Source organism: Trichoderma gamsii (genome assembly GCF_001481775.2).
Source record: "Trichoderma gamsii strain T6085 chromosome Unknown Scaffold_2.2, whole genome shotgun sequence".
Lineage (NCBI taxonomy): Eukaryota > Fungi > Ascomycota > Sordariomycetes > Hypocreales > Hypocreaceae > Trichoderma > Trichoderma gamsii.
Window position 1 is genome coordinate 636,937 of NW_020171339.1, and position 23,275 is coordinate 660,211.

At 49.1% G+C, this 23,275-nt stretch overlaps 8 protein-coding genes across 8 annotated transcripts; 3 read left to right on the forward strand and 5 right to left on the reverse strand.

Moving 5' to 3' along the window:
• Positions 1-910: 910 nt before the first annotated feature.
• TGAM01_v200737 (hypothetical protein) lies at positions 911-1,582 on the reverse strand (the record flags this gene model as incomplete). The annotated part of the gene is made up of 2 exons (XM_018807457.1): positions 911-1,525; positions 1,568-1,582. The coding sequence occupies 2 exons, from the start codon at positions 1,580-1,582 to the stop codon at positions 911-913; spliced, it is 630 nt and encodes a 209-aa protein (XP_018659267.1).
• Positions 1,583-3,340: 1,758 nt separating this feature from the next.
• On the reverse strand, positions 3,341-4,247 carry TGAM01_v200738 (Ham1 family protein; the record flags this gene model as incomplete). The annotated part of the gene is made up of 6 exons (XM_018807456.1): positions 3,341-3,449; positions 3,508-3,553; positions 3,610-3,646; positions 3,705-3,849; positions 3,923-4,020; positions 4,080-4,247. 6 exons carry the CDS (start codon positions 4,245-4,247, stop codon positions 3,341-3,343), a joined length of 603 nt encoding a protein of 200 aa, XP_018659266.1.
• Positions 4,248-4,981: 734 nt separating this feature from the next.
• On the forward strand, positions 4,982-8,285 carry TGAM01_v200739 (hypothetical protein; the record flags this gene model as incomplete). Its single annotated transcript, XM_018807455.1, has 12 exons — positions 4,982-5,338; positions 5,408-5,489; positions 5,547-5,638; positions 5,689-5,946; positions 6,006-6,037; positions 6,092-6,252; positions 6,313-6,523; positions 6,973-7,152; positions 7,245-7,405; positions 7,517-7,916; positions 8,034-8,099; positions 8,180-8,285. The coding sequence occupies 12 exons, from the start codon at positions 4,982-4,984 to the stop codon at positions 8,283-8,285; spliced, it is 2,106 nt and encodes a 701-aa protein (XP_018659265.1).
• A 56-nt stretch (positions 8,286-8,341) lies between these two features.
• Positions 8,342-10,987, reverse strand: TGAM01_v200740 (AdoMet-dependent rRNA methyltransferase spb1; the record flags this gene model as incomplete). The annotated part of the gene is made up of 3 exons (XM_018807454.1): positions 8,342-8,895; positions 8,971-10,723; positions 10,820-10,987. The coding sequence occupies 3 exons, from the start codon at positions 10,985-10,987 to the stop codon at positions 8,342-8,344; spliced, it is 2,475 nt and encodes an 824-aa protein (XP_018659264.1).
• Positions 10,988-11,286: 299 nt separating this feature from the next.
• TGAM01_v200741 (dynamin GTPase) lies at positions 11,287-14,162 on the forward strand (the record flags this gene model as incomplete). Its single annotated transcript, XM_018807453.1, has 3 exons — positions 11,287-11,587; positions 11,646-13,664; positions 13,723-14,162. The coding sequence occupies 3 exons, from the start codon at positions 11,287-11,289 to the stop codon at positions 14,160-14,162; spliced, it is 2,760 nt and encodes a 919-aa protein (XP_018659263.1).
• Positions 14,163-14,535: 373 nt separating this feature from the next.
• Positions 14,536-15,822, reverse strand: TGAM01_v200742 (hypothetical protein; the record flags this gene model as incomplete). Its single annotated transcript, XM_018807452.1, has 2 exons — positions 14,536-15,657; positions 15,718-15,822. The coding sequence occupies 2 exons, from the start codon at positions 15,820-15,822 to the stop codon at positions 14,536-14,538; spliced, it is 1,227 nt and encodes a 408-aa protein (XP_018659262.1).
• A 702-nt stretch (positions 15,823-16,524) lies between these two features.
• TGAM01_v200743 (hypothetical protein) lies at positions 16,525-20,199 on the forward strand (the record flags this gene model as incomplete). The annotated part of the gene is made up of 3 exons (XM_024548615.1): positions 16,525-16,570; positions 16,725-19,187; positions 19,583-20,199. The coding sequence occupies 3 exons, from the start codon at positions 16,525-16,527 to the stop codon at positions 20,197-20,199; spliced, it is 3,126 nt and encodes a 1,041-aa protein (XP_024406626.1).
• A 520-nt stretch (positions 20,200-20,719) lies between these two features.
• On the reverse strand, positions 20,720-21,601 carry TGAM01_v200744 (hypothetical protein; the record flags this gene model as incomplete). The annotated part of the gene is made up of 1 exon (XM_018807450.1): positions 20,720-21,601. One exon carries the CDS (start codon positions 21,599-21,601, stop codon positions 20,720-20,722), a length of 882 nt encoding a protein of 293 aa, XP_018659260.1.
• Positions 21,602-23,275: the final 1,674 nt, after the last annotated feature.

Here is a 23,275-nt window from a genome sequence, read left to right on the forward strand (position 1 = left end):
TCATAAAGTCGGCTAAAGATGGACAATGCAATAAAGTCAAGCAATTGGCTCAAAGCTTAATACGTTATTTGATTACTTTTTCCTCTTTCAATCAATGTTTTCTCTATCTTTTTTTTGGTGCTGTCTGCCATCGCACTTCAACTTTGCGATGGCACATTGCGGGATTGGTAAACGGACGAGAGTATTTTCATCTTATTTTATTTCATGTCACTCGGAAGAGAAAAGCAACAAAGGTGCCTTAGGATTAACGGCTGAATGCGACACTGAGGGATACAACACAACACATGAAAAAAAGGAACGTGAACTTTTTGCGTGCGGATTGATTCATTGGGGATAGTGATTTTTCTCTGGCAGTCGAGGAGTTATTATGACTTCGGAAGGGCTTAAATTCAGGTAAGGGGCCGTGAGTGATACGGAGGCTTCCTTATATCCGATGTTCGCCTCCAGCACTTCTTCGTTTAGTTGGTGATAAAAGAATAGGCCAGAGGGTGTTGTACATTTAGCATTGGGAGTTTCTCAAGGGATGGGAAGGCCAAAAAAAAAAAGGGAAAGTCTGAAGAGAGAGAAAAAAATGTTTTTTGATAACACGAAGGGAAAGCAAGTGATGCCTGCAAGATGGAATAAAGGGGATGATGCTAGTTATACTATTCATCTTTGCGATCTTGGGCAAAGTGTTAGGCTTTGCCTAACATGATTGAAACCGTCCCAATTGAGGCGGAACAGTGTAAAACATCAGCAAAATCTTATTAGGCGCAGAATGTCGCTACTATTCTTTATTATGTGTATCCCAATCCCAATTAATAATGTCAAAGGAGTAAACTCTGTATGGCTCGTACTTTAATAGCCATTGAGCTGCTGTGGGCTGATGCTGGTTATGCATACCAAAAACATCCCTTACATTGTCTTCCAATTAATTCAAATGAACATGATGAGGACCGTTGTCAGAAAGAGCACGAGGTCCCAGCATCCAATCTTGCATGGCGAGCCACTCGCTCCAGTTCGCCTCGGCCGCCTGTATCTCTTCTTCCGTAACGCCTTGGAGGGAGCGGAGGAAGGGCACCGTCTGACCATTCTCCAGGTCGTAGCTTGCCTTGACTCTCAGCCAAGTCTCGCTCTTGGCCGCGAATAGGTAGTTTCTTCGCTCGTTCTGGTGTATAGAGCCGATGCCGGCATCCCAGGAATCGCCGAAGAAGCCGTGCAGGATGGCGGCGGTGTCGAATCCGGTGGCGACTAGACGGCGAACGTAGGGCACCAGAGAAATGTTTGTGTTAGGGGGAGAAAGATCGAGCGCAGATGTAGCGGAACCAAAAGATGATGCGGAGGAGGTTGGGCTTTTTTGGAATGGTAATCGGATGTTGACGATTGCGGCAACAGCTTGGACTTCGCTTGAATGTTGACCACGCTGGACGAAAAAGGAGACACAGGCCTGATATGCGGGATACCAGTCGAAAAGGTCAAACTGCGCTTCTTGGAAGGGCTGGATAAAAGATGTGAGCTTTCTTGCTTCATCTTGAAAGTAAGGTATCTATATCCAAGCTAAATAGAAATAGGGTACAAGTAAACTTACATGATGAAACGACATGGTGGCCAGCAAACGCTATGGCCGTTCGTAGCTGGCGTAATCTCTACTTATTGGCACCAGAAGTTAGCCGGTTTTGATCCATCTAGTTTTCAGGGGCGAATGCCAACACAGGACACCCAAATCCAGATCCACACGAGATGGCTGCATAGTCTCCATAGATTGCCGAAGAGGTCGCCCCAGAATCTCATGATGGCCCTATGCACGGGATCCAAACTTACACGCTTTCCCGCTTGCAGTTCCGCTGTAGCGAAGCCGAATGTGGACAGAGGGGGGTAAGTTAGATTTAAAAGGAAGTATTGCTTGTTTGACTTGTGTCTTTGGCTCGCTCTCTGCTTTGTTTCTTTTCTGATCTTGGCGGTGAGAAAATGAAGAAGGTATGTGAGCACAAAGAAGTCCTCAATATATATATATGGTGATACCAATATACAGAGGCATTGATCGGCGAGGAAGAGAGGGGGAGCTAGGGAATATAAAGTTGGTAGCACGCATCATGTGAGTGATGCCAACACATGTGATGGCTAAGGTCTTCTCTGTATCACGGCAATGTTTAAAAAGATGTGGAGCTAGACAACGATGTTCCCAGAGGCAGGGTGGATGTGGATCGCGAGTGAGAGAGAGACCATGAGAACCAGCGGGAGAGCTCCAAAGCTACAGCGTGAACGGGTTGTGAAGTGGAGTGCCGTCATCCATTCAGAAGGTAGATTCAAGAAGATTCAGAAGCAGGGTCGAGCCAAGCACAGCCGGTGTAACCGCCAGGCAGGCCAGGCCCACGACGAGGTCTCAGAGCTTCGATATAATACACTACTATCAATCGGATAGCGGATACTGGTCCCCATTCGACAGCACAGGCAGAAAGCCCAGCCTCCGGTGCGTAATGGCCGGGCGAATGTTTCACTTCCTTCACCAGAGACGTATGATAAGAAACCAGCATGGGAGAGGAGGTCGGGTGCTGGGCTCGCGGCGCTCGCGGCTGGCCAAGATAAATCTAAGACATTTCGATGGTGAACTGATGTAGCAAAGTCCACGATCAGATCAGTTGGTGTCATCAGATGTTGGTGGCTTGATCGGCTTTATTGAAGCCCGCAGCAGCACCCCCGGTCGACGGAGAACGAGATGAGCAGGGACAGACCGGGGGGCCTGAGCCATCCGAGCTGAAAGCACCCCCACAAGGTCGACGGAATGGGTGAGCCGTGGCGGCGAGGCGACGAGTGACACCAGCCGTTTGCCGGCTTTAGCAGATTGCCGGCCATTGTCCTTTGAACTATTCCATCCCTGCAGGTAGGATTCAGCTACTAAGTCAGTTAGTACGACCCGGCACCTACATGGAGGGGGCCGCTAGGTACTGCAACTTGCATGAGATTCCCGAGCTGTTTTGCCAGTCGGGAGCTTGGATGACGAGTCGGCTGCTGCTTGCTTATATAAAAGGCAGGGGTATGTGTGTGTTTGTGGGATGTCACAGTTACTCGTACTTGTACTACAGGCGGACTGCTCGCCTCCAATAAGACTGATCAGTAATGACTTGTACGACGTATGTGTGGAGAGTAACACGAACGAGATGAATACTTACCGATGACTTCTTAGCACAAGCGGTAGCATGATGTTTGCTGTTCGTGTTCCCGCACTCCGTATGTAGTGGGGCCCATCATCTGTTGGACAAAGGAATAGAGTACGTTGAGGAAAATCGGCCAAAGGGGGCCAGTCAAGGTATCCAGACTTTTTTCAATTGCAAGTTATCTATCTTGGTGATCGCTGTGTACCTTATGATGACGGTGTTTCTTGCTGAGTCTCAAACCATGCTTGAAGCTTCTTAAGAGCTCGCCCACGGTGCGATATGTTGTTCTTCTCAGCAGATTCCATCTCGGCGTAGCTGAGCAGTAAGCGTTAGGCCATTATCACCAGTCAAAAGCAGTGGCTGAGCGACTTACGTCTTCCCTTCAAATTCAAAGACCGGGTCCCATCCTGACAGAGGCGCTATTAGTATGCATGTCATGCTTAAGAGAACATGCTTGACTGGATCGATGTCTTACCAAAATTGGAAGGGCCTCGCGCAGGTACAATCCGACCCTAGGAGGAGGCATATGTAAGAACAGTATCTTTTAGTCAGGTGTTCGATCCAATTTACCGGTGTACGTCCTTGGAAGATGATGGGATCGCGCCCAGGCCCAGGGGAGTACGCAAACGTACACACTGCCTCGGCGGATTTATCCTTGTAGGCTATCAAAAGATTGTTCAAGCCTTCGTGTCCAAGGCTATCGAGGAACCATTTGCTATAGCGCAGAGCATATGTGAGTTTCCAAGTCCACTTAGACCTCCCTCGATGTGTCGGATAGCTTAGCTTACATGTAAGGCCCAGGCAGTCCCTTCAAGGCGTTGAAACAAAGCGCTGTGTCCTCTACAAGCACGGGACCGTTGACCTCAATGAAGTTTGCCATGTTAGCCTTTGCTTTGCTTTGCTTCTCTTTTCTTGCACGGGAAATTTAGAGAGAGATGGCCATACTAGATCTGCAGCGCGGCGGCATTTGGAGTTGGCAACCTCTTCGATGGTTCCCTGGATTTCTTCAAGGTCCAGCGACTGGCTTCGGATCTCGATGCTCGGCTCCAAGATGGCCTTGACTTCTCTGAGCTTGTTGGCATTGCCGGTGATGAAGTGAATGAGGGGAGCCATTTTGCGATTGAATGATATGATATGCTGCAGGGGAATGAATGATTTGGCAGCGATTTGGTGAGTGTCTCAGTTCAACTGTTTGGAGCTTGATTCTTTTTTGCGGGCCACCTGAGCGGTGGTGGTATCTTAGTAGCAGATGGCTACTAACCCAGATAATGTGCCGCGCCAGAGATGGAGTGGTAAAACAGGAGCTTGAAAGACACAAAACACACAATACGCTGCTTTCACCCTGTCAATAGGATTTATTTACATGAAAGCGTTCATCACATTGATTCTACATAGTTGTAAATCCCGTCCAGTACCATATTTCTCAACTTGATAAACCCATGCCTGCAGGATGCGCTGAACATGCCCACGCTAATACGTTTTACAGGCGCACGGCAGGGTTCTGGGCTGCGAAGCCCCATGGACGCCTGTAAGTTTGGAGCTCCACAAGTACCAGTACCTAGCAGCGCCTCGCATTCAGGTACACGACGCACGTCACGCGAGCCGTGCTTGCGGTACCAGGCACCATTCCGGTGTCTGCGGCCGGACCCTGGCTGAGACAAACATGAAATCAGCTTTCAAAGAGCAGTTCCCTCTTGCTGCGCCATTCTGACGGGCGGAGGACGCCTGAGGCCTTCTTTCTTTCTCTCTTTTTGTGGTTATTGTTCTCCCTATTCGCGACTTCTAGTTGATTCTACGCTGGTCGTCGGGCGGTGTATCTATCTGATGCTTGAGACGATGTCACTGTCATGACGCTGCAGCCTCTTCACGACAACCCGGACCTCGTTGTCGATAAAGCCATGGCAATTGTCGAACGACATGAGATTTCGAGAGCATCGAATGATGCACCCGAGTCTGGAGTCAGCAGCTCCATTGAACGCCAGAGAACGGGCTCGACATCGCGATCTGGACGGCTATTTCCAGCATCATTGATTCCTGGGCAAGCCAAGCGTGGCGTCTTCCGGCCAGCATTGAAACGGCTTCTTCCAGGACATGCATTGCGCACCAAGAAGGCGTCCGCTGTTCGAGGCAAAACTGAACGGCCACCGGGTTCTTCAGACTCATCAAATGGCCACCAAGGGACACCGAAATCGTCGAGACTTGGGGTTGGTCTATATGTTATCATGCTCATTTCAGAACATGGCTAATAAGGAGATATGAGCTAGACACTGCAGCTTGGGAAATATGCTCACGAAGACGAGATGCCGGTATGGCTAATTAAACTGCTTGAAAAGAAAGGAGCCGTCCGAGCAAGTGGTAAGACCCTTTTTAGCAGCTTCTTTACACGCCAAGATTGCTAACGATGTGCTGCAGGCGTGATACCAGCTCTAAAACACTTGCTAGAGTTGAGCGCACCCACTGAATATGCCTATCTATGCCATCCAGATGCCTTGCATGTAGCAAAGGTCAGAAGGGAAGGTAATTGAAGATCATCCGTGTATAACAGACTATACAGAGAGGAAAGAAGAGTGCAGATGCTTATCAATCAATTCCCTATCTAGGTGGTTTTTGCGGCTATCGCAACATACAAGTTCTTGCTGCGCACATCATCGGAACCCAGACTGAAGGGTGGAAGCAGTTCGGGGATGATATCCCAAGCATCTTTGAAATACAAAACCTAATTGAGACAGCTTGGGATCGCGGCTATAACGTCAGAGGACGCATTGAGACAGGAGGGATCAAGGGGACGCGCAAATACATCGGGACACCTGAGGTATAGACCCTCTCGACGGTTGCCCTGTATGGTCTACTCATACTCATACTTTATCCTAGGCTCAAGCTCTATTTTCCAGCATGGGATTCCCGTAAGTTTGTTCAAGTATACTACTGAGATGTTCATCAGCCTAACCATGAAGTAGGTGTTCCGTGCAAGCCTTCAGAACCTCCAATGAGCAAAGCGCCAATGCTGCAGGCCGCCTATTGCAAGCAATTGAGGATTATTTTCAGCAAGGTGCGGCAGACTGCCTAACCCACAAGGTCCGATCTACCCAACTCCCACCTATATATCTACAGCGACCCAGTAAGAAGCCCACCACAACAAGTTCACTTTTGCTCATTTGACTAATGGGTCGACCGCAAGGCCACTCTGTTACAATTGTTGGGATGGAGAAGCTGAAGGACGGACATGTCCAACTCTTGGTATTCGACCCTGAATTCCAGAGTTCCGAGGCTGTCACGAGTCTTGCAACCAAAGCTACTCGCCGTAGGCAGGCGAAGATTAACAGGCTTTTGGAGCCATATCGCCGCAGCGACACTCACCTAGAGCGTTTCAAGGAGTTTGAGGTACTATAGTAAGAAAAAGTCTCGCCTTTGAAACAAAAGATGAAATAATAAGCTAACTGGCTAGTTTAACAAAAAAGGAAGCATAATAGACTTAAATTGTAGACATTTAATGAATGCGAACAAAGGGCGAATTGTAGAGCTATTACATTTAAAAAACAAACTATAATATTCATTAATTGCATACTTATTACATAATTCTAAAAATGCGCATCATCCATCGAACTATCTCTTTCAGACTGCTTCGTACAAATCCTAAACGTCTTCATCTTTTACGCAGAAATATAGTGCCTTGGCTTATGTACTTTCTGTCCTCACTTTGAGCTTTCTAATATATACTGCCTCTTGATTTAGACACCGGCAAATAGCCGAGCCCCGGGACATGCAAGATGGCTGCGCCTGCTCTAGACGACTCACTGAAGAATCTAATGAATACTTACAATGAACTCAATTCTCACAGTGTGGAGGAGCTGTTTTCCGAGCCAAGTCCTTTGGAGTTCATGCGCTACGTGGCTCGCAACACGCCTTTTGTGATCCGAGGAGGAGCCTCTCACTGGAAAGCGACTCAGAAATGGAACTCGACCTATCTAAAATCAGCTCTCGACGGCCAATCTGTCAACGTCGCTGTCACTCCTTTCGGGTAAGAATGAAGCTCTTGATTTCCTTCAAAAAATGAGAAGCAGGAACAAAAGCCCGAAGATGAATGTATAAGTAACTAACTTCTCATCATAGCAATGCCGATGCTCCAACATTTTCCCCCGAACACGAGGCAACCGTAATTGCAAAGCCTCATGAAGAAGTTCAGCGTTTCAGCGACTTCTTTACTTATGTCACTCAGCAAGAGACGGACCCGGGGCTCCTAAGCGACTCTGAAGTGAGATACGCCCAAACTCGTGAGTTGCAGATGGTCCCTTACCTAGCATGCTATTGCTACCTCTTCACCTGAAATTTTAGCTGACAGAATTTGTGATGAGAAAATGATAACCTCCGAGACGAATATTTAGCTCTATATTCCGATGCCCAAAAGGATATTCCCTTTGCGCGCATAGCTCTTGAAAAAGAACCAGACGCCATCAATTTATGGATTGGAAACTCGAGGTCTACTACGGCTTTGCACAAGGACAACTTTGAAAACATTTTTGTGCAGATCGTGGGCAGGAAACACTTTGTCTTGCTGCCCCCGCTATTTCATGTTTGCGTTAATGAGAGGCCTGTTCTCCCGGCAACGTATGTCCGACAAGGCGATGGCTTCACTCTTCGTCTCGATCCTGATTCTCTGCCCGTGCCGTTGGCGACTTGGGACCCGGACAATGCTGAGAGGAATTCTACGCATGTGTCTGCTTTGGCGAAGCCCCTTCGTGTGACGCTAAACCCTGGAGATATGTTGTATCTTCCAGCTATGTGGTGAGTAAACCGGTTATGACTCAATAGCAAATCTTTTTCCTCAACACAAACCCATATAATAGATCTTGCGTATGATATATATAACGATTGTTCTTTTCTTGCTAATCATACTTCAAGGTATCATAAAGTCAAGCAGTCGTGCATCAGCGGTGGTGAAGGTTTTGTTTTAGCCATTAACTATTGGTAAGTCTCAAAGACATATATATATACATGTGTTTGCGAGTTATACACATTGCGCTCTAACTCTCTAACTTCTATATTAGGTATGATATGGAATTTAGCGGCCCCTTGTATCCAATGACATCCTTCCTTCGGGAACTCGGAACTCTCAAGCAGTCTATGTCTCGAACAGATGAATCAACGCTTTGAGTCTGGAGTTTCTCCCGCGGAGCCGAGTTAGTATTTACGGTCAAACGCGGCCTCTTTTACTTCTTCCTCTTTGCGATTCTCTTTTGCGCTCTCAGCTCCTTCTTCATTCTAGCATCAACAATCCTGTATCGTCCTTTTACACCCTTGGGTCTGCCCTGGATACCCCTGTTCAATCCCTTGGCAACAACAAGCTTGGCAGGCTGTCGAGGCTTTTGTTTTCCAGCTTTGCTGATGAGTTTCGAGATGCTCTCCGCCTTCTCCTTCTCGGTCATGCCTTCATCAGCCGCAAGCATGTCTGACTTCTTCTTCAGCTTCTCGAATCTTTGGGCTGTCTTGAACTTCTTTCGAGCCTTTGCTTCTCGCACTTTCTTGATTGGTCGGGCGTTGAAGGCTCTCAGCTTCTCCTTGATCGCCATCGCGGCGGCCTTTGTAATTGGCTTTTGAGGCTTGTCATGTTTGCCTTCATCATCATTGAACCACTCCGGCAGGCCATCTCGATCTCGGAAGGCACGCTTGTTGAACCCATCGTCGATAGCATCATGAGTTGTCTTTTGTCCCGTAGCAAGCTGATGCGCAAGTGTCATTGCTTCAGCTGTGATAATATCGATGTCTAGCCAAGTTAGCTACATTTGCTTCATTGCTGCGGTGTCATTGTTAGCGATAGGATAGAGGTGTTAAAACTTACCAAGTCTTCCGTCCGATCGTCGTTTATCTGCTTCTTCCCAGTCATCGTTCTCCGCTCTCACGACTTCGAATCCGTTGTCATTCATTGACTCGTCGTCGTCACTCGCGAAACCGTTTAGAGTTACAGACTGCGTTGCTTTCTCTGTGGGCAGAGTCTGCTGATGTGCCTTCGTACCAGAGGTTTGAACTGTCGCATCATTTTCCCCCAGCAGTGACCCTTCAGTTATCTCCTTGAAGATATCTTGGTTGAAGAAAGCAGCCGCCCTTTTTGATAGTCCATCCTGTGTTTCTTCTGCGCTACCATCCAAGTCCGTCAAGAGTCCGGTCGCAGGCCCAGATTCGTCGTCGTCATCAGATGAATCATCCTCCTCTTCAAGTTCGCTTTCACTCTCCGCCTTCTCATCCGCTGAAAGGCCTTCCCACTCATCATCACCATGTTCTTTTCTCACCTTTTTCGCGCGATACTTGGTGTCCGTCTCTAGTTTCCGCTCTCTGTATTGTTCATACATAGCATCAAGATCTTTCTCCAAATCATCTTCCTCGCTGTCGCTTTCAACTGGATCTGCGGTAGCTGCCAGCGCCTCTTCTGGATTGGAATCTTTCGAGTTTGACACCACGGCCATTTTACCCCGAGTGAATCGGCTCATACCGTTTGTCTTGTCCATACGCTTCAAGGAGAACATGGCTCCTTCTCCTTGCGGCCCTGATTCTTCCATTCCAATATCCATAGGCGCCATCATGTTTAACTGCATCCTGATGATTTCTCGGCGCTTTTTCTCGTTCTCTTTGCGCTTCTCTCGCTTCTTCTTGGAATTCTCCGAGTCTTTCATAGCTTGTAATTCTTCCTGTATTCGCAGCTCTTCATCCATTGATTCCACTCCAGCCACCTCCTCGGCGACTTCAGGGGCTGTTGACTTTTTTGTTGAGAGGCCGAAGATCTCTCGAACTCTTAATCTCCATTTCAGAAGCAATTTGAATTCTTTTCGCCCAAGGACCTTCAGATCGTCACAGCACTGCCGGATCTCTGGGGTTGTTTCAGGAAGTTTATCCAAAGCAGCCAGCGCAATATCGCCATTGGGCGCTTGAGTAAAGGAGAGTTTATTGGAGGAACCAAGAATTGCGATTGGATCGTTCGTCTGAATGAAGGTGCTTGCAGATACTTCCTTAAATTGTGTCCAATCGCCTTCCTCATAACCGTCACGCTTTCGCTTCTTCACCTCTGGGTTATAGACCTTGGCCTCGTTGTTCGGAGCTGCGCCGGATAGCTCTGCAAAAACGGATCGTGGATCCAAGAACCGAGGGTCCATGTGCTTTGGCGCTTTGTATCCGCGGCAGACGACGAAAATTTCGGCCGAGACGTTTCGAGACGACGGGGGCTTAGTGGCTTCGACCTTTGTGAACAGTTGGTTCAGAACCCATAGCAATGGGTTATAATCTTTCGATCTGAAAACCTTGGTCACAAACGTGCCTCCCTCCACTAGAAACTCGGTTGCCAGCTTCATGGACTGCAGCGCAAGTTCTGCTTGGTTGAAAGAGTCTTGCGCCCAAGCGGTACCGACATTCGGGGCACCATCGTGTAGAACTGTGTCCGCTTTCCATGTCTTGAGGTGTTGTCGGATAGTAGCACGACACTTTTCTGTAGTAATATCGCTCTGGAACGTAATGACTCTGGGAATAGGCTTGATGGGCGCCAAATCGACACCAACAATCAAACTATTAACAGGCATAACCTCTGCGGCAACTTGACACCATGACTAAAGTATCATTAGTATGACCTTAACGAAAAGAAATCAAAAGAAAAGAGAAAATATCAAATCAAATCAAATATGGTGAAAGAAGAAGCAACTTACTCCAGGCGCGGCGCAAAGATCCAGCAGGACTTTGCTCTTCTCCAAGAAGCCATACTTTTTGTTCAATTGAATCAACTTGAATGCAGCACGGGCACGGTAACCTTTTTCTTTTGCAAGCTTGTACCACTTGTCAAGACGGCCTTTGCCGTGCTTTTTTTGGATCGCCATGATGCTGAGGAAACGCCAAACCACACAGATGAATCCCAGGCGTTCTGCCAGACTCTCGAGCAATCCAGAAATTTCGTTGGAAAGTTGCGTGATAAGGCCATCACGTGGCGATAAGAGGTGGGCTGGTTTCAACGCCCAGCGCTTTAGGTACCTACCATATATTGGGATCAATGCAGCGCCGCCATGCCCTCTATCACTGTTTCAACATCACTGTAACTTCTCGACTCTCTTCCAGGCGTGGTGCGAGGCCACATGGTCGTCAATAGAACAATTGCCCAGACTGGAAGAGCCCGACCACGATGAGCGGCCGGTTCCTCGCAGCTAGTCTGCGGCCTGTGGCGGCACGAAATACCTCCACCGCAGCCGTCCGCCACTTACACCGATTTCCAACTGGAGGGCTGCTCCGAGCAGATGCCTCGATTCGAGAAGCTAGAAAGCGCATGTGGTTTGGAGGCAACTCTATCCACAACCTGGTCATTGCTCGGAATGCGTCTTTTGTTCGACTTTTGCCCAAATTGGTGTTCAAGTTTGCCAGAGTGCCTGCCTTATTTGGTGGCTTGGCCATTGGCGGCTTTGCTTGGGTTCAGTATCAGGCCACACGTATGTGACTCTCATCTCCAATCATCCGTTGCGAGCGATGTTAACTGACTGCTTGCAGAGGCTGGCAACTATGCCATCTCACTCTTCAGCACAACTTTTGACACAGTGAGCGGTACGGCATCCAGCCTATACGGATCTGCCAAAGATGTCGCGGATCAAACACGCCAAGGCTGGGAAAGCACGAAAGAACGACTAGAGGCCCCCGATTGGTTAAAGAACATGCTGGGAAAAAATGAGGAAACTGGCTCTGGCGGATCAGGAGGACCCAATGGCGACCCTAAACACAGTAAAGTCGGCGCTGCTGCTGCCGTGGGTGCTTCGGCTGCCGCTGTTGGTTACGAGAAAACTGAAGACGAAGATTCACGAGATCCACTACAAGCCTCCAAAGATGATCAGATGATGGTATTAACGAAGAAGATGATTGAGATTCGGAGCATCCTGCAAAAGGTCGGCCAGTCCAGCTCTCTCACTCTGCCATCCATCGTCGTCATTGGTTCGCAATCGTCTGGAAAGAGCTCAGTGTTGGAAGCCATCGTGGGCCACGAATTTCTACCAAAGGGAAGCAATATGGTTACCCGCAGACCGATTGAATTGACCCTGGTCAATACACCTGAGTCGGTTGAGGAGTACGGAGAGTTTCCAGATCTTGGTTTACGCAAAATCTCCGACTTTTCTTCGATTCAGCGAACTTTAACAGAGCTAAATTTGGCTGTTTCGGACGCAGAGTGTGTCTCGGACGATCCCATTCACTTGACGATATATTCGCGCAACGTTCCTGATCTTTCTCTCATCGATCTCCCGGGCTACATCCAGGTTGTGGGACAAAACCAACCCCTGCAACTGAAGCAGAAGATATCTGAATTATGTGACAAATATATCCAGCCGCCAAACGTGATTCTTGCCATATCTGCTGCGGATGTCGATTTAGCAAACTCGGCAGCCCTTAGAGCTTCGCGGAGAGTCGATCCCCGAGGCGAACGAACTATTGGAGTCATTACCAAGATGGATTTGGTAGATCCTTCCCGCGGTGCTAATATTCTTAACGATACACAATATCCTCTACGGCTGGGTTACGTCGGAGTTGTGACAAAGGCACCGCTCTCACAAGGCTTGTTCAAGATGGGTTCCTCAGATCTACTTGCAGCGATCTCAAAAAATGAAAATTCCTTTTTTTCATCGCATCCTCTTGAATTTGGACCAGACGCAGGCGTCAATGTGGGCACATTGAATCTTCGAAAGACATTAATGCGTGTTCTGGAACAGACCATGTCATCTAGCTTGCAGAGCACAAGCGACGCCATTAGACAGGAATTGGAAGAAGCAACCTACGAGTTCAAAGTTCAGTACAACGATCGCCCTCTCTCTGCGGAATCTTATCTTGCCGAAAGCCTCGATGCTTTCAAGCATTCATTCAAGCAGTTTACCGAAGAATTTGGGCGCCCAGAAATGCATGAGATTTTAAAGAGTGCTCTAGATCAGAAAGTGCTAGACCTGCTAGCCGCGCGTTACTGGAACAAACCAGTGACAGATTTGGCGCAGGCGAAGTTGGACCTCGACAATCTCGCTGACCTCCCCAAGTCCGATCCCGATTCTCTATACTGGCGTCGTCAGCTAGACGCTTCAACTTCAGCTCTTACGAAGCTAGGAGTCGGGCGCTTGGCAACCACGGTCATCGCAGCATCTCTCCAAGCGCATGTTGATAAATTGCTGGCAAACTCGAGTTTTGTGAGCCATCCTTTCGCCAAGAAAGCCATCACTGATGCCGCATCAACTATTCTCAATGAAAGATTCTACAGCACCAGTGATCAGGTTGAGAACTGCATCAAACCCTTCAAGTTCGACATTGAGGTTGATGAAAGAGAGTGGAATCAAGGCCGCGAGCACGTTGGCACTGTTCTCAAGAAGGAGCTGCAAGATTGCGAGGCTGCTCTGGCCAGCTTGGAGCCGGCTGTCGGGGGCCGCAGGAAGCTAAAGGAAGTAATGGCCTTTGTGGACAAGGCACGAAAGGGCGACATCGTTGTTGAGGGCGATGGGCGAAGCGGCGCGGGCGGATTTAGCGCTGCCCTCCTTAGTAAAGGTCAGTCTCAAAGCCACTCATATGCATAGATTGTTCATGATACTGACATAGAGTATAGGGAGAGAAGCTATCTTTCTTCGAGACAGGGCCGATCTTATCAAGATGCGAATGCTGGCCATCAAATCGAAGCAGTGCAACAATCCTAAAAACAAATATTATTGCCCGGAAATCTTTTTAGACTCCGCAGCCACTAAGCTAGCTTCCACAGCTGTTCTCTTCCTCAACGTAGAATTACTATCAGAGTTTTACTACAACTTCCCACGAGAGCTAGATCTTCGCCTCGGCCGCCATCTATCCGCAGAGGAGGTTGAGAAGTTTGCCAAGGAGGATCCTAAGATCCGTCGACACCTTGATGTCATCCGGAGGAAAGAACTATTGGAATTAGTACTCGAGAAAATGGATAGTCTCCGGCAATTGGAAGGAAGAGACAGAGAACATGGAACAAACTCAAGAAGAGGAGGAGCTAACAAAGACCGTGGACGATGGGGGCTCTTCTAAGCCAGTCATCACAAAACCCAGATGGCAGGCATTCTGCACATGTTAGCTATTGTATACCATGTTCGGTTATATGAGGTTGAATGTGTGGTGATGATAGTTCTCCACTAAGTTATGTTTGCTCTTCATTTGTAAACCCCCTTGATTTATGTTCTCGTGTATAAAGCGCTATGACCATCCCCTATGAAGACATGAATGATAAGTACGCAACGAGAAAAGGAAAAGAAGAGAGAGGGAAAAGGAAGGAGGTTTAGGATCAGATCTGAATTACACTCTATTGATTGATCAATTATATGTATATCTCTATACATGTGTGTCAACCTAACTCAACTAGTTCATGTGCAGAGTACAACTATATTCACCATGCAATAATCATTCAAATCGTAGCATCAACAGTCGTTTCTAGAGTCACTTCCCACCTCACATTGCCTCCGTTGCCATAACCTTCCCCTAACCTGTTCTGTATCAAAGTTGATATCCGATTGCGCAGCTTTCCCAGTGCCAGTTCATCAAAGCCATTCGTAATGATGATTTTCAAATTGGCCATACACAGGCCATAGTGAACCTGCCAGAATTGGGCACCGTCTATGCGAGCAATGCCTGATTCGGATTCAATCTCACGGAGAACGGCTGAGACGCCAACATCGCCTCTGTTACCGCCATAGGACATGAGGAGCATTAGTCCCTGGGCAACAGCGACGCGCATTCCCAGACTGAACATGGCAAGGGAGATGACGGCGCAAATTAGCCGATCGAGCCAGTCGTACAAGGAAATAGATAGCAGGGGCAAGAGAGCAATAAGGGCGGAGAAGAAGAGGGTAAAAAAGTGAAAAGGGTTGGAGAGTATGCTGGGCAGGGTCGCCAGATAGGAAACTCTCATGACCTTGGCAATCCGAGCATGGTTTTTCAACCCATAAGCGGAAACAAGTGTACTCGCAATTGCAGCAGCTGACACAAGATCAAGAGAGTTGGAGGAGACATGGTCGTGAGCATGTTCATGTTCGTGGTGAGCCTCGTGGTCCCCAACCGACTCGAGTATGTGTTTAAGATTGTGTGAGAGCAGGTCGAACCCTCCAAATAGTAGGAAAATAGACATGGCGAAGCCCGCAAGAATCTCAGCCCGTTCAAGTCCAAAGGGGTGTCTAATGCTGCTACGACGCCACACTTCGAAATTGCCTAGCACGTCGACCACCACACAGACGGCAGCGCTGCCCGCGTCGAAGAAGACAAGATGAGACAAGGCCATGGCAGCAAGAGAGCCTCCCGACCTGTAGAATATGAACATGGCAATGGCGACATGGCACAGGCCCCAGTAGAGGCGCATGCGCTGGTCTCGTTGTAAGCTCTTCCAGGCTTCTTTGAGGGTAGGCGTGGGGAGCGATGCTGGGAGGACAGGAGGCGGTCTTGGAGGCGGCTCTTGGAAGATTTGATGCTGGGCCGACACGCTGCTATGCTTATACCGGTGCCCACGACGCTGGCCGACGTTCTGTCGTTGGAGCTGTTAGTTTGAGGGAACAGGCGTGCATCGTAATGTATTGCGTAGGTATTTGTGACGAACCGATTTGACAGGAGTTGTCGATATCACCTGCGTCTGGAAATTGAAGGGATTAGGAGCAGCCGCTACTTGGCCACCGCCCTGCGGAGAGTCTGCCTCCGATGCCATTGCTGCGTGGATGCGTGGACGCAGAAAATGAGATCGCTGTCGTTTTGTCGAGAATGGCTGAGGTAGCCGCTCGATCTGCCCCTCGGCCTGGGCGGTGTCGGCGTCGCCAAACAACGAGCGTCGGCGTATCGGTATTGAGAGAAGTTTCTAGCTAGATGAAACGAATCTGGCCAGTGCTTGGATTTCCCTCGGCTTGCGGTCTAGTTACTTTGCCATTGCTGTGGCTCTCGCAGATCGCAGTCGCATGCCCGCCGACTGTGGTTGGGTGAAGCCGTTGTGGTTAAGAAAGCAGTGCTAGGCCTACGGAGCGTCGCTGCGGCGAGGAAAATACAGGGGTACCCTGCAGCACAGAGTGCATTCTCCGCACTTTTACTTTTGCATCTACGCATGCTGTAGGCTTACTGTCCAGGCTCAAGGGAGCAGTGAAAATGGTCGAAAGATGAGCTATTGCACATTTTCTATGTGCTCAATTGTCGAGTGTGATATGCCTTGTATATTCTGTGCCATCATTGCCTGTCCCTTTAACGGTGTGTGCCACTGTGAGGCGGTAAACCGCCGTCGGTTTGGTAACGTGAGCCGTTTACTTCCTCGTACCACATGCTTACAGTATGGTGGCATTTCTGCAGAGCTGAAACCTCACCGCGGCAATACTAAAGTAGGTACGGCCAAATCGCGTTAGGATCGAGGCCCAGATCTCCGATCATGTCTATATACTGGGGCCACCTGACAGCTGCCGCGCCAATCGATCGTTCGGTCTCTTGAGCTACGGAGGCTTCTCGCACCTCATCGCGCAACCAGCAGTCAATTGATGCCGAGATCCAGATGATCTGGTACTTGCTCTATCCGCTGCGAGGGTGAGGACACGCTCGATTCCATTCCCTCGCTACTCTTGCTCTAGATAGCGCCATCCAACTCCAACCCCATCCAATCCCATCCCAAGCTGAGTGTTGACCATGGGTATCTGCACCATAGAACAACAGAGGCTCCGGTCCTCGCACCGTCTCACCCATTCCGACGGGCTGTTGCTCGCTACGGCCGAAATGCGTCTCGCAATGCCATCCGGACGCTGCTGGCCTCGGCCGGCGTTGCTTCCCTGCTGATCTATCCGGTGCCGTTCCTGTACACCACCGACTTCATCATCGCGGCGTCAAACCTCCCTCACCATGTATGGACCGCCGCCCAGCCTCTCCGCTACGACGCCGCCATCACGCCCGACATCACCATGCGCTCCATCTGGATCCATTCGAGCTACATGCAGGCACTGAGCCCAGACGTCCTCCTGTCAGCTCTCGAGCTACAGGACGAGCTTCTAGGCACGACGCAAGACTTTAGCCCTGGCAGATATTCTGGCTTGCCTCCTCCCGATGACCCCAATGCTCTCTTATCGCCAGCCCAGCGCGATTCTCTCCACGTCGTCAATGGCCTGACCGACCAATCGTGGGCATTTCAGTCGCCCCTGCTGTACTGGAACTGCTCCCGCGAACGCATCCTGGCCGATGATGATATTCTAGCAACCGTCAACGACAGAAAGAACCAGTCCACCCCGGCAAACATCACCTTAAGGCATTCCATTGTTTTTAGTGGCAAGCGATTTGAAGATCGCCGTTTGCTAGCCGCCGATGCCCTCGTCATCACGCTCCTATACCGAAGTGCGTCGCCCGTTGGTCGCCAGTGGGAGAAGATTGCGCCATCTCTGCCCTCCAAGGTAGGGGACAAATGGGACATTTATCCTGCAAATGGCCAGGTCTCAGGCAGCCAGCTCTATGAGTTCAAATTCAGGCCGATCACTGCGCAAGATTCCATCATTTTTGCCGTGGCCTATGCGGTCGCCCTCCTGTACTTCCTCATAAATCTAACCAAGCTTCGCGCAATCAAATCCAAGATTGGCCTCATAGTCACCGTCATTGCCCAGATCTTCCTTTCGATCGTGTCTAGCCTCACTGTCTGCGCTTTTCTGAACCTCGACCTTTCTCGTATTCCGCGAGCCGCATATCCTTTGATAGTACTGATCATGAGCCTAGAGCATATCCTTCGACTGATGAATGCTTTGATTCGTACCCCTTCGGAAGATAGTACAAGCAACAGGATAGGGTATGCTTTTGGCGAGATTGCGCCTGCTGCCTTGGCAACTGCTATCCAAAACTGCGCGATTTTAGTGGCCTTATCACGCGTTGTCTCACCAGGCGTCTCCGAATTCTGCATCTTTGCGGCTGTTGCAATTGTACTGGATACTTTCTATCTATCCACCTTCTTCCTTTCCGTTCTCAGTGTTGACGTGCGTCGAATGGAGCTTGGGGATGCTCTCGCAAAAGAGTCCATGCGCCGTAATCGCAATTCGAACCAGAACCGCAATTCCTCCTGGGTGAAGCGCATACTGGAAGGGAAAATTGCATTATCAACGCGAGTTGCTGGAACAGTTGTCGTCCTGGGCTTCGTTTTTGTCGCTCAATCTCACTTTTTTGGCGATGGACATATTTCGCGGCGGCTATCCCAGCTATACGGCGGCAAAAGCCTGGAGCCCAGCATCTCATCTCCTTCAAAGACGTCTCTTCTCAAGGAAATCCATCAAGCAAGGAGTCCTACGTCTTGGCTACTGCTGCAAGACCACGATGCAGCTCATGAGATCATTCGCATCATAAATCCTTCAGCCTATAGCTACATAGCCAGAGTCTATGAGCCTCTGGTCTTTGTAAAAAAGGGGTCCAATCGAGTGCCTCGGATGAAAGAGTCCATTCTGTCGCCGGCAGTACTCGACTTTATCAATCATCAGCTCACTGCGCTCGTTTTCATAGACCTTCTGGTAGTCTTTCTGCTTCGCCGACTTACAGCCTATCTCTTACCAGACGATAAAGCGAAGCGAGAAGGACTCAGCGATCCTACTGAGGAGCCAAGCCTAGAGGTTGCAACACTCTCTGGAGGGCATGGCCTTGATATAGCCATGCTCGCATATTCCTCTGGAGGATACGCTGTGTCTGTTGGCTTAGACCGTAAAATTTGTCTATGGGATCTCAACAATGAGAATCGATGCTACACAATCTCTGACCCGGAAAGAGATGTCGGTATTAGATTTCCCGTGCTTGCGATTGCCATTGACGAAGACTCGGACTGGCTAGCAATTCTATCGTCGGATGCTGTCACCTTTTGGAACATTGCAACCAACGTGTGGGGCCCTATCGTGGCTATAGAAACCTTCAACCAGAAGCCAACAGCTTTCTTTTTAGAGCCGAGTCCATCATCAGATATCCCAAGGCCGGTTATAGTATGGAAGAATGGAGCCGTTGTAGATCTTGAGCCGACGTCAGGAGAAAGCAGCGAATTCATGCTTTGCTCCGGGCTAACTTGTGCCCGTCAACTGCTAAGTATAGGTGAGTCGATAGTCCATTCATCCGTATCAAAGCGTAGGCTTAAAGTCAGAGCTAACCAACGGGAATTCACCCCTGTCCTCTAGCTGGGGAGCACCAAACACCGAGTGTTTTCCTTATAGCAACGTCTCGAAATGGGGATATATATATTGTAGAAAGGATTGGGTTGTCGTGGTGCAAGCCAAAAATTTTCACGGGAAAGCTTACGGGTGATGAAATACACCAAGTCGTGCCTCTTTCGCCCCTCCCTTACTTTCTTGCATCGTCAAAGTCGGATGTTCATCTCATAAACTTAAATGATGGGTCTATTGCTTGGAGCTTCTCTACAGAGAACTTGCGGCCGCGTTCGCTCGACTGTGCCTTTTCCTGTCATCGGGCATCGAACGCCATATCAGTAGGGCTCAAATCTTTCACACTCAGCTACCAGGCGCTGGACTCTGGTGACGGCATCCTGCACGCTTTTATACCTCATGAGGACGATGACGCCATCTTTCTGCAGAACTATGGTGATGATCGAGCTATTAGCGGATGGTGTGGGTGGCCTGAGGCAGTACAAACAAAGAAACGCATAGACAATCCTGGCGTTTGGAGAGTTCTGCATGATGGCAGTGCCATTGGGCTCCGTCGTCGGCCCCGGACCGAGCCGAGAAATCGACAGCATCAAGCAATTTCAAGTGTGCGGAACCGCTTACCGAGCGCGAAGAGTCAGGAAGTCGGGGCTTTCAACTGCTGGGAGCTATGGAGAGCGGCGTCTGGTGACCGGCAAGATATAGATGAGGTCACGCCTCTCTTCCCCATTGACGAAGACCCAGGGCAAATGATTGTCTGCGACCCGGGGCCTGGTGTCAAGTTTGGGGAATCATCTGTCGCTTTTGCATTTGGAAATGTGATAAAGCTGGCACAATTGAGCGGGCATAAGACCTCGGGAATCAACGAGGTTAGCCATGAATCGTTAATGAATATGCCTACGAGACGCCGGAAGGGAGGGACGGTGGCCAGGGCAACAGGGACCTGAAAGCCGTAGCAGTTTAACCAAGTTATATACATGCACATGTATAAATGAGCAAAGCTCACTCAGCTTCCACCATTATTTATTGATGTTGATAAGCTATATGAGGACGCTGCAATGGAGCCGGCCTTGAGAGATTAAATCATAGCATCACAGTTTGTTGGACACAAATGGTTTCCTTTATAAACCTGAAAAATGCATTAGGCGTATTATAATCAGCTGCGTTAGCTGGAGAAATCGCAATTCAAGAGAAGGAGAAAAACACATAAATATCAACTAAATACAGGGGTATGTATATATACCAAGATTAGCTATCAATATGCTGCTTGCTTTGTCGATTAGCGGCTATGCTCTCTGCACGCTGAAGGGGGAGTACACTGGAAGAAAATAGAATACACATGAGAAGTCGTTTCGTAAATGAGCTCTGCCAACCTGCTCAAGATACCATAATGGCAAAGGCCTGTCGTGCTCAACAAGTGGTTTGGATTTCAAGCCCGCTCGCTCTCATCACCACACTTCTTACAGACTATATTGGATTTTCCATGCCGATGGGAGGAGTAGCCTCAGCAGAATGGACAGAGGGTGGCGCCTGGGCTTTGCTGTGAAGCGTGTTGCTGGATCCGAGGCCACGCTTCATCATCTTGCCCAGTACGGTGACCAATTCACAGGCATCCCGAAACATGTCGTCATCCATGCCTTCAGTAGCTTCATATACCTCATTGATTGTGTTTCTCGCCAGACTGCGGCTGCCATTGGCGTCATGGACACATTCATAGAGAAACGCGGCGTATTCTGTCTTGACAGATAAGCGCAGCGAGTGAGAGCCCCAGAGAAGTCTATCGGCCAATTGAGCAGCTTCTTCGAAATACTGGTGCGCGGTGGGCAGGTAGTCCTTGGCAGGCAGCAGGAAAGAGAGTGAGAGGGCCGAGACGGGAGCTTCAAATCCAGGAGGAGGGCCAACAGGACCCCCCTCTAGAGTATGCCGCATTGTTTGTTGATAGTCGTCTGCGCTAATGATGTCTTTCTCACGGTCGGCGGATACGGCATCGGGATCCCAGCCGGGCATGTTGGATACGCGAGGCTGGTTTCGAAACAGGACAAAGATGTGATGGAAGCTGGCGCGTAGCTTATAGGCCAAAACTTTCAATTCAACGCAATTGCTGACGAAAGGAATGACATATTCTTGCAGCATTTTGAGGCCTTCGCGCGCTAGCCAAAGGATGCGCATGATGTTTTCATGGAGTGTGGCATCTGGCTTGCGCTGCTTCTTCACTTCGACGAGCTTTTCAGAAAGCCTGAGCGAGAGGCCCAGGATCTTGAAGAGTGTTGATGAGAGTATGGTGTTGTCATTTTCGACTGCCCTGGCTAATCGCCCCAAATACTTTTGATCTACCTCCGATGATGCCATGGGAGTCTAGGATGGTTTGCCTGTTCAGTGTGCGAAAATGTCGATTGTGCGAAAATGTCGGTTATTCGGGTATCGTTTAGTGACTTTGATGAGGCGGCGCAAGAGCAGCAAAGGTAGCTACAGCGTCTCTTTCATGTGATGGTATAATGAAAGAGTACAGAACAATGAATTAGAGAATAAGAATGCGACGGCAGTGCCCCAGCTAGCCAATGCGTCGTGTCTGAGAACAGAAGGAGATGAGATCAGTTCTATCAGCAGTCGACAAAAAGTCAATCTTTGCAGAGCGTCAGAGAATATAATCCAAAATTATGTGTGCAGATAGAGATGCCTGAAGGCCAACGGTTTATCAGTAAAGATTCCGCATTGAACGTATTACATGTATAGGGGCAGAATATGCGCGAGAGAAGAGGAGGGGAGATGAAGGGAGGACAAAAGATGCCAGGCCGCCAGACACTATTCAGTGAAGCGGTTTGTACGTGGCGGCAGTCGTATTTCAGGCTTTCGAGTCGCAATATGAGAAGAAATCAATTAAGCAATCAATCCAAGCTGCTGGACTGGGCAACTCCAACTTGAGGGTTGTTGCGGCTGTTCGTTTTGCAGTAGCCTCGACTTGGTAGCATCAAAGTAGAAGACATGGTCCGCTAGTAAAAGGTCCATCGCTCCGCACGACTTACTGTTTTGTCATATGAGAATCTGCAGAGACGAGGATGACAAGATAAGTCAGGAGGCGAGACTGCCATTGATTCGATCAGTCCACTTAAGAAGAGCCCAGTGCCTCACGCTTTATTCGCATCTGATCTTCACTTCCAGCCTTCAACAAGGCGCAAGCTTCTTTCGCCTGTGCCTCAAAGCCTTGCCTCTCGCGCAATCGGAGTCAATGTGTGCCATAGTGCTTGTGTCTTGTGTGCTGTGAGACAAAGGAAGAGGGCGCTATAGAAGGCGTCGCGCAACCTACCGAGGGCTGGAGCACAAAAGCTCTTGATGCCGGCCGCAATTGGCGTCGATTTGAAGTTGATGGAGGTCTGGCGATTGTAGCCTTGGCTCAGTGAGGCTATTCAAAAGGGCAACGTCGGCCTTGTTGGTGGTTGGTGATGATGATGACGATGGCTGGTGGTGATGGTGAAGGCAGTGATGACGATGATGATGATCGCGGCAAGCAGGTTGCGCTCGCGTACATCTGCTATGGACGCTCTTAATTAACAGCTGAGAGTGTTGACGCGCTTGGCAGGGATTAAGGATGCAGGGGACCGAGTTTGGACCGGGGCCCCTTGCTGCGGTGAGCCGCCTAGTACGATTAAGGTAGCATCGTGGGGTTGTGTGTAAGTCGACGTTGTTGGTGATGGCTGTGATCAATTCTGTCAGTAACAGAATATATACAAAGGACCACTTTCACACCGAGTTTTCGTTACATCATGGGTTTACGGGAAACAGCAAAGTCTACCTAAAGCTGTATAACAAGAATTATTTAAAAAGCAGTCTAATAGGCAAATATCCAATACCTGGACACACCTTTTTAGGCGGTGGCGGATGATAATCACTAATCAAGGCAAGAGAGACTTTTTTTGGAAATGATAAGGAAAAACATTTATATTCAGAAGGTCGTCTAATCCATTGCACTGCTACCCGGTGGAGAAGCATGCATGATGACCCCAAATATCCCTATGGCTGTCCTCC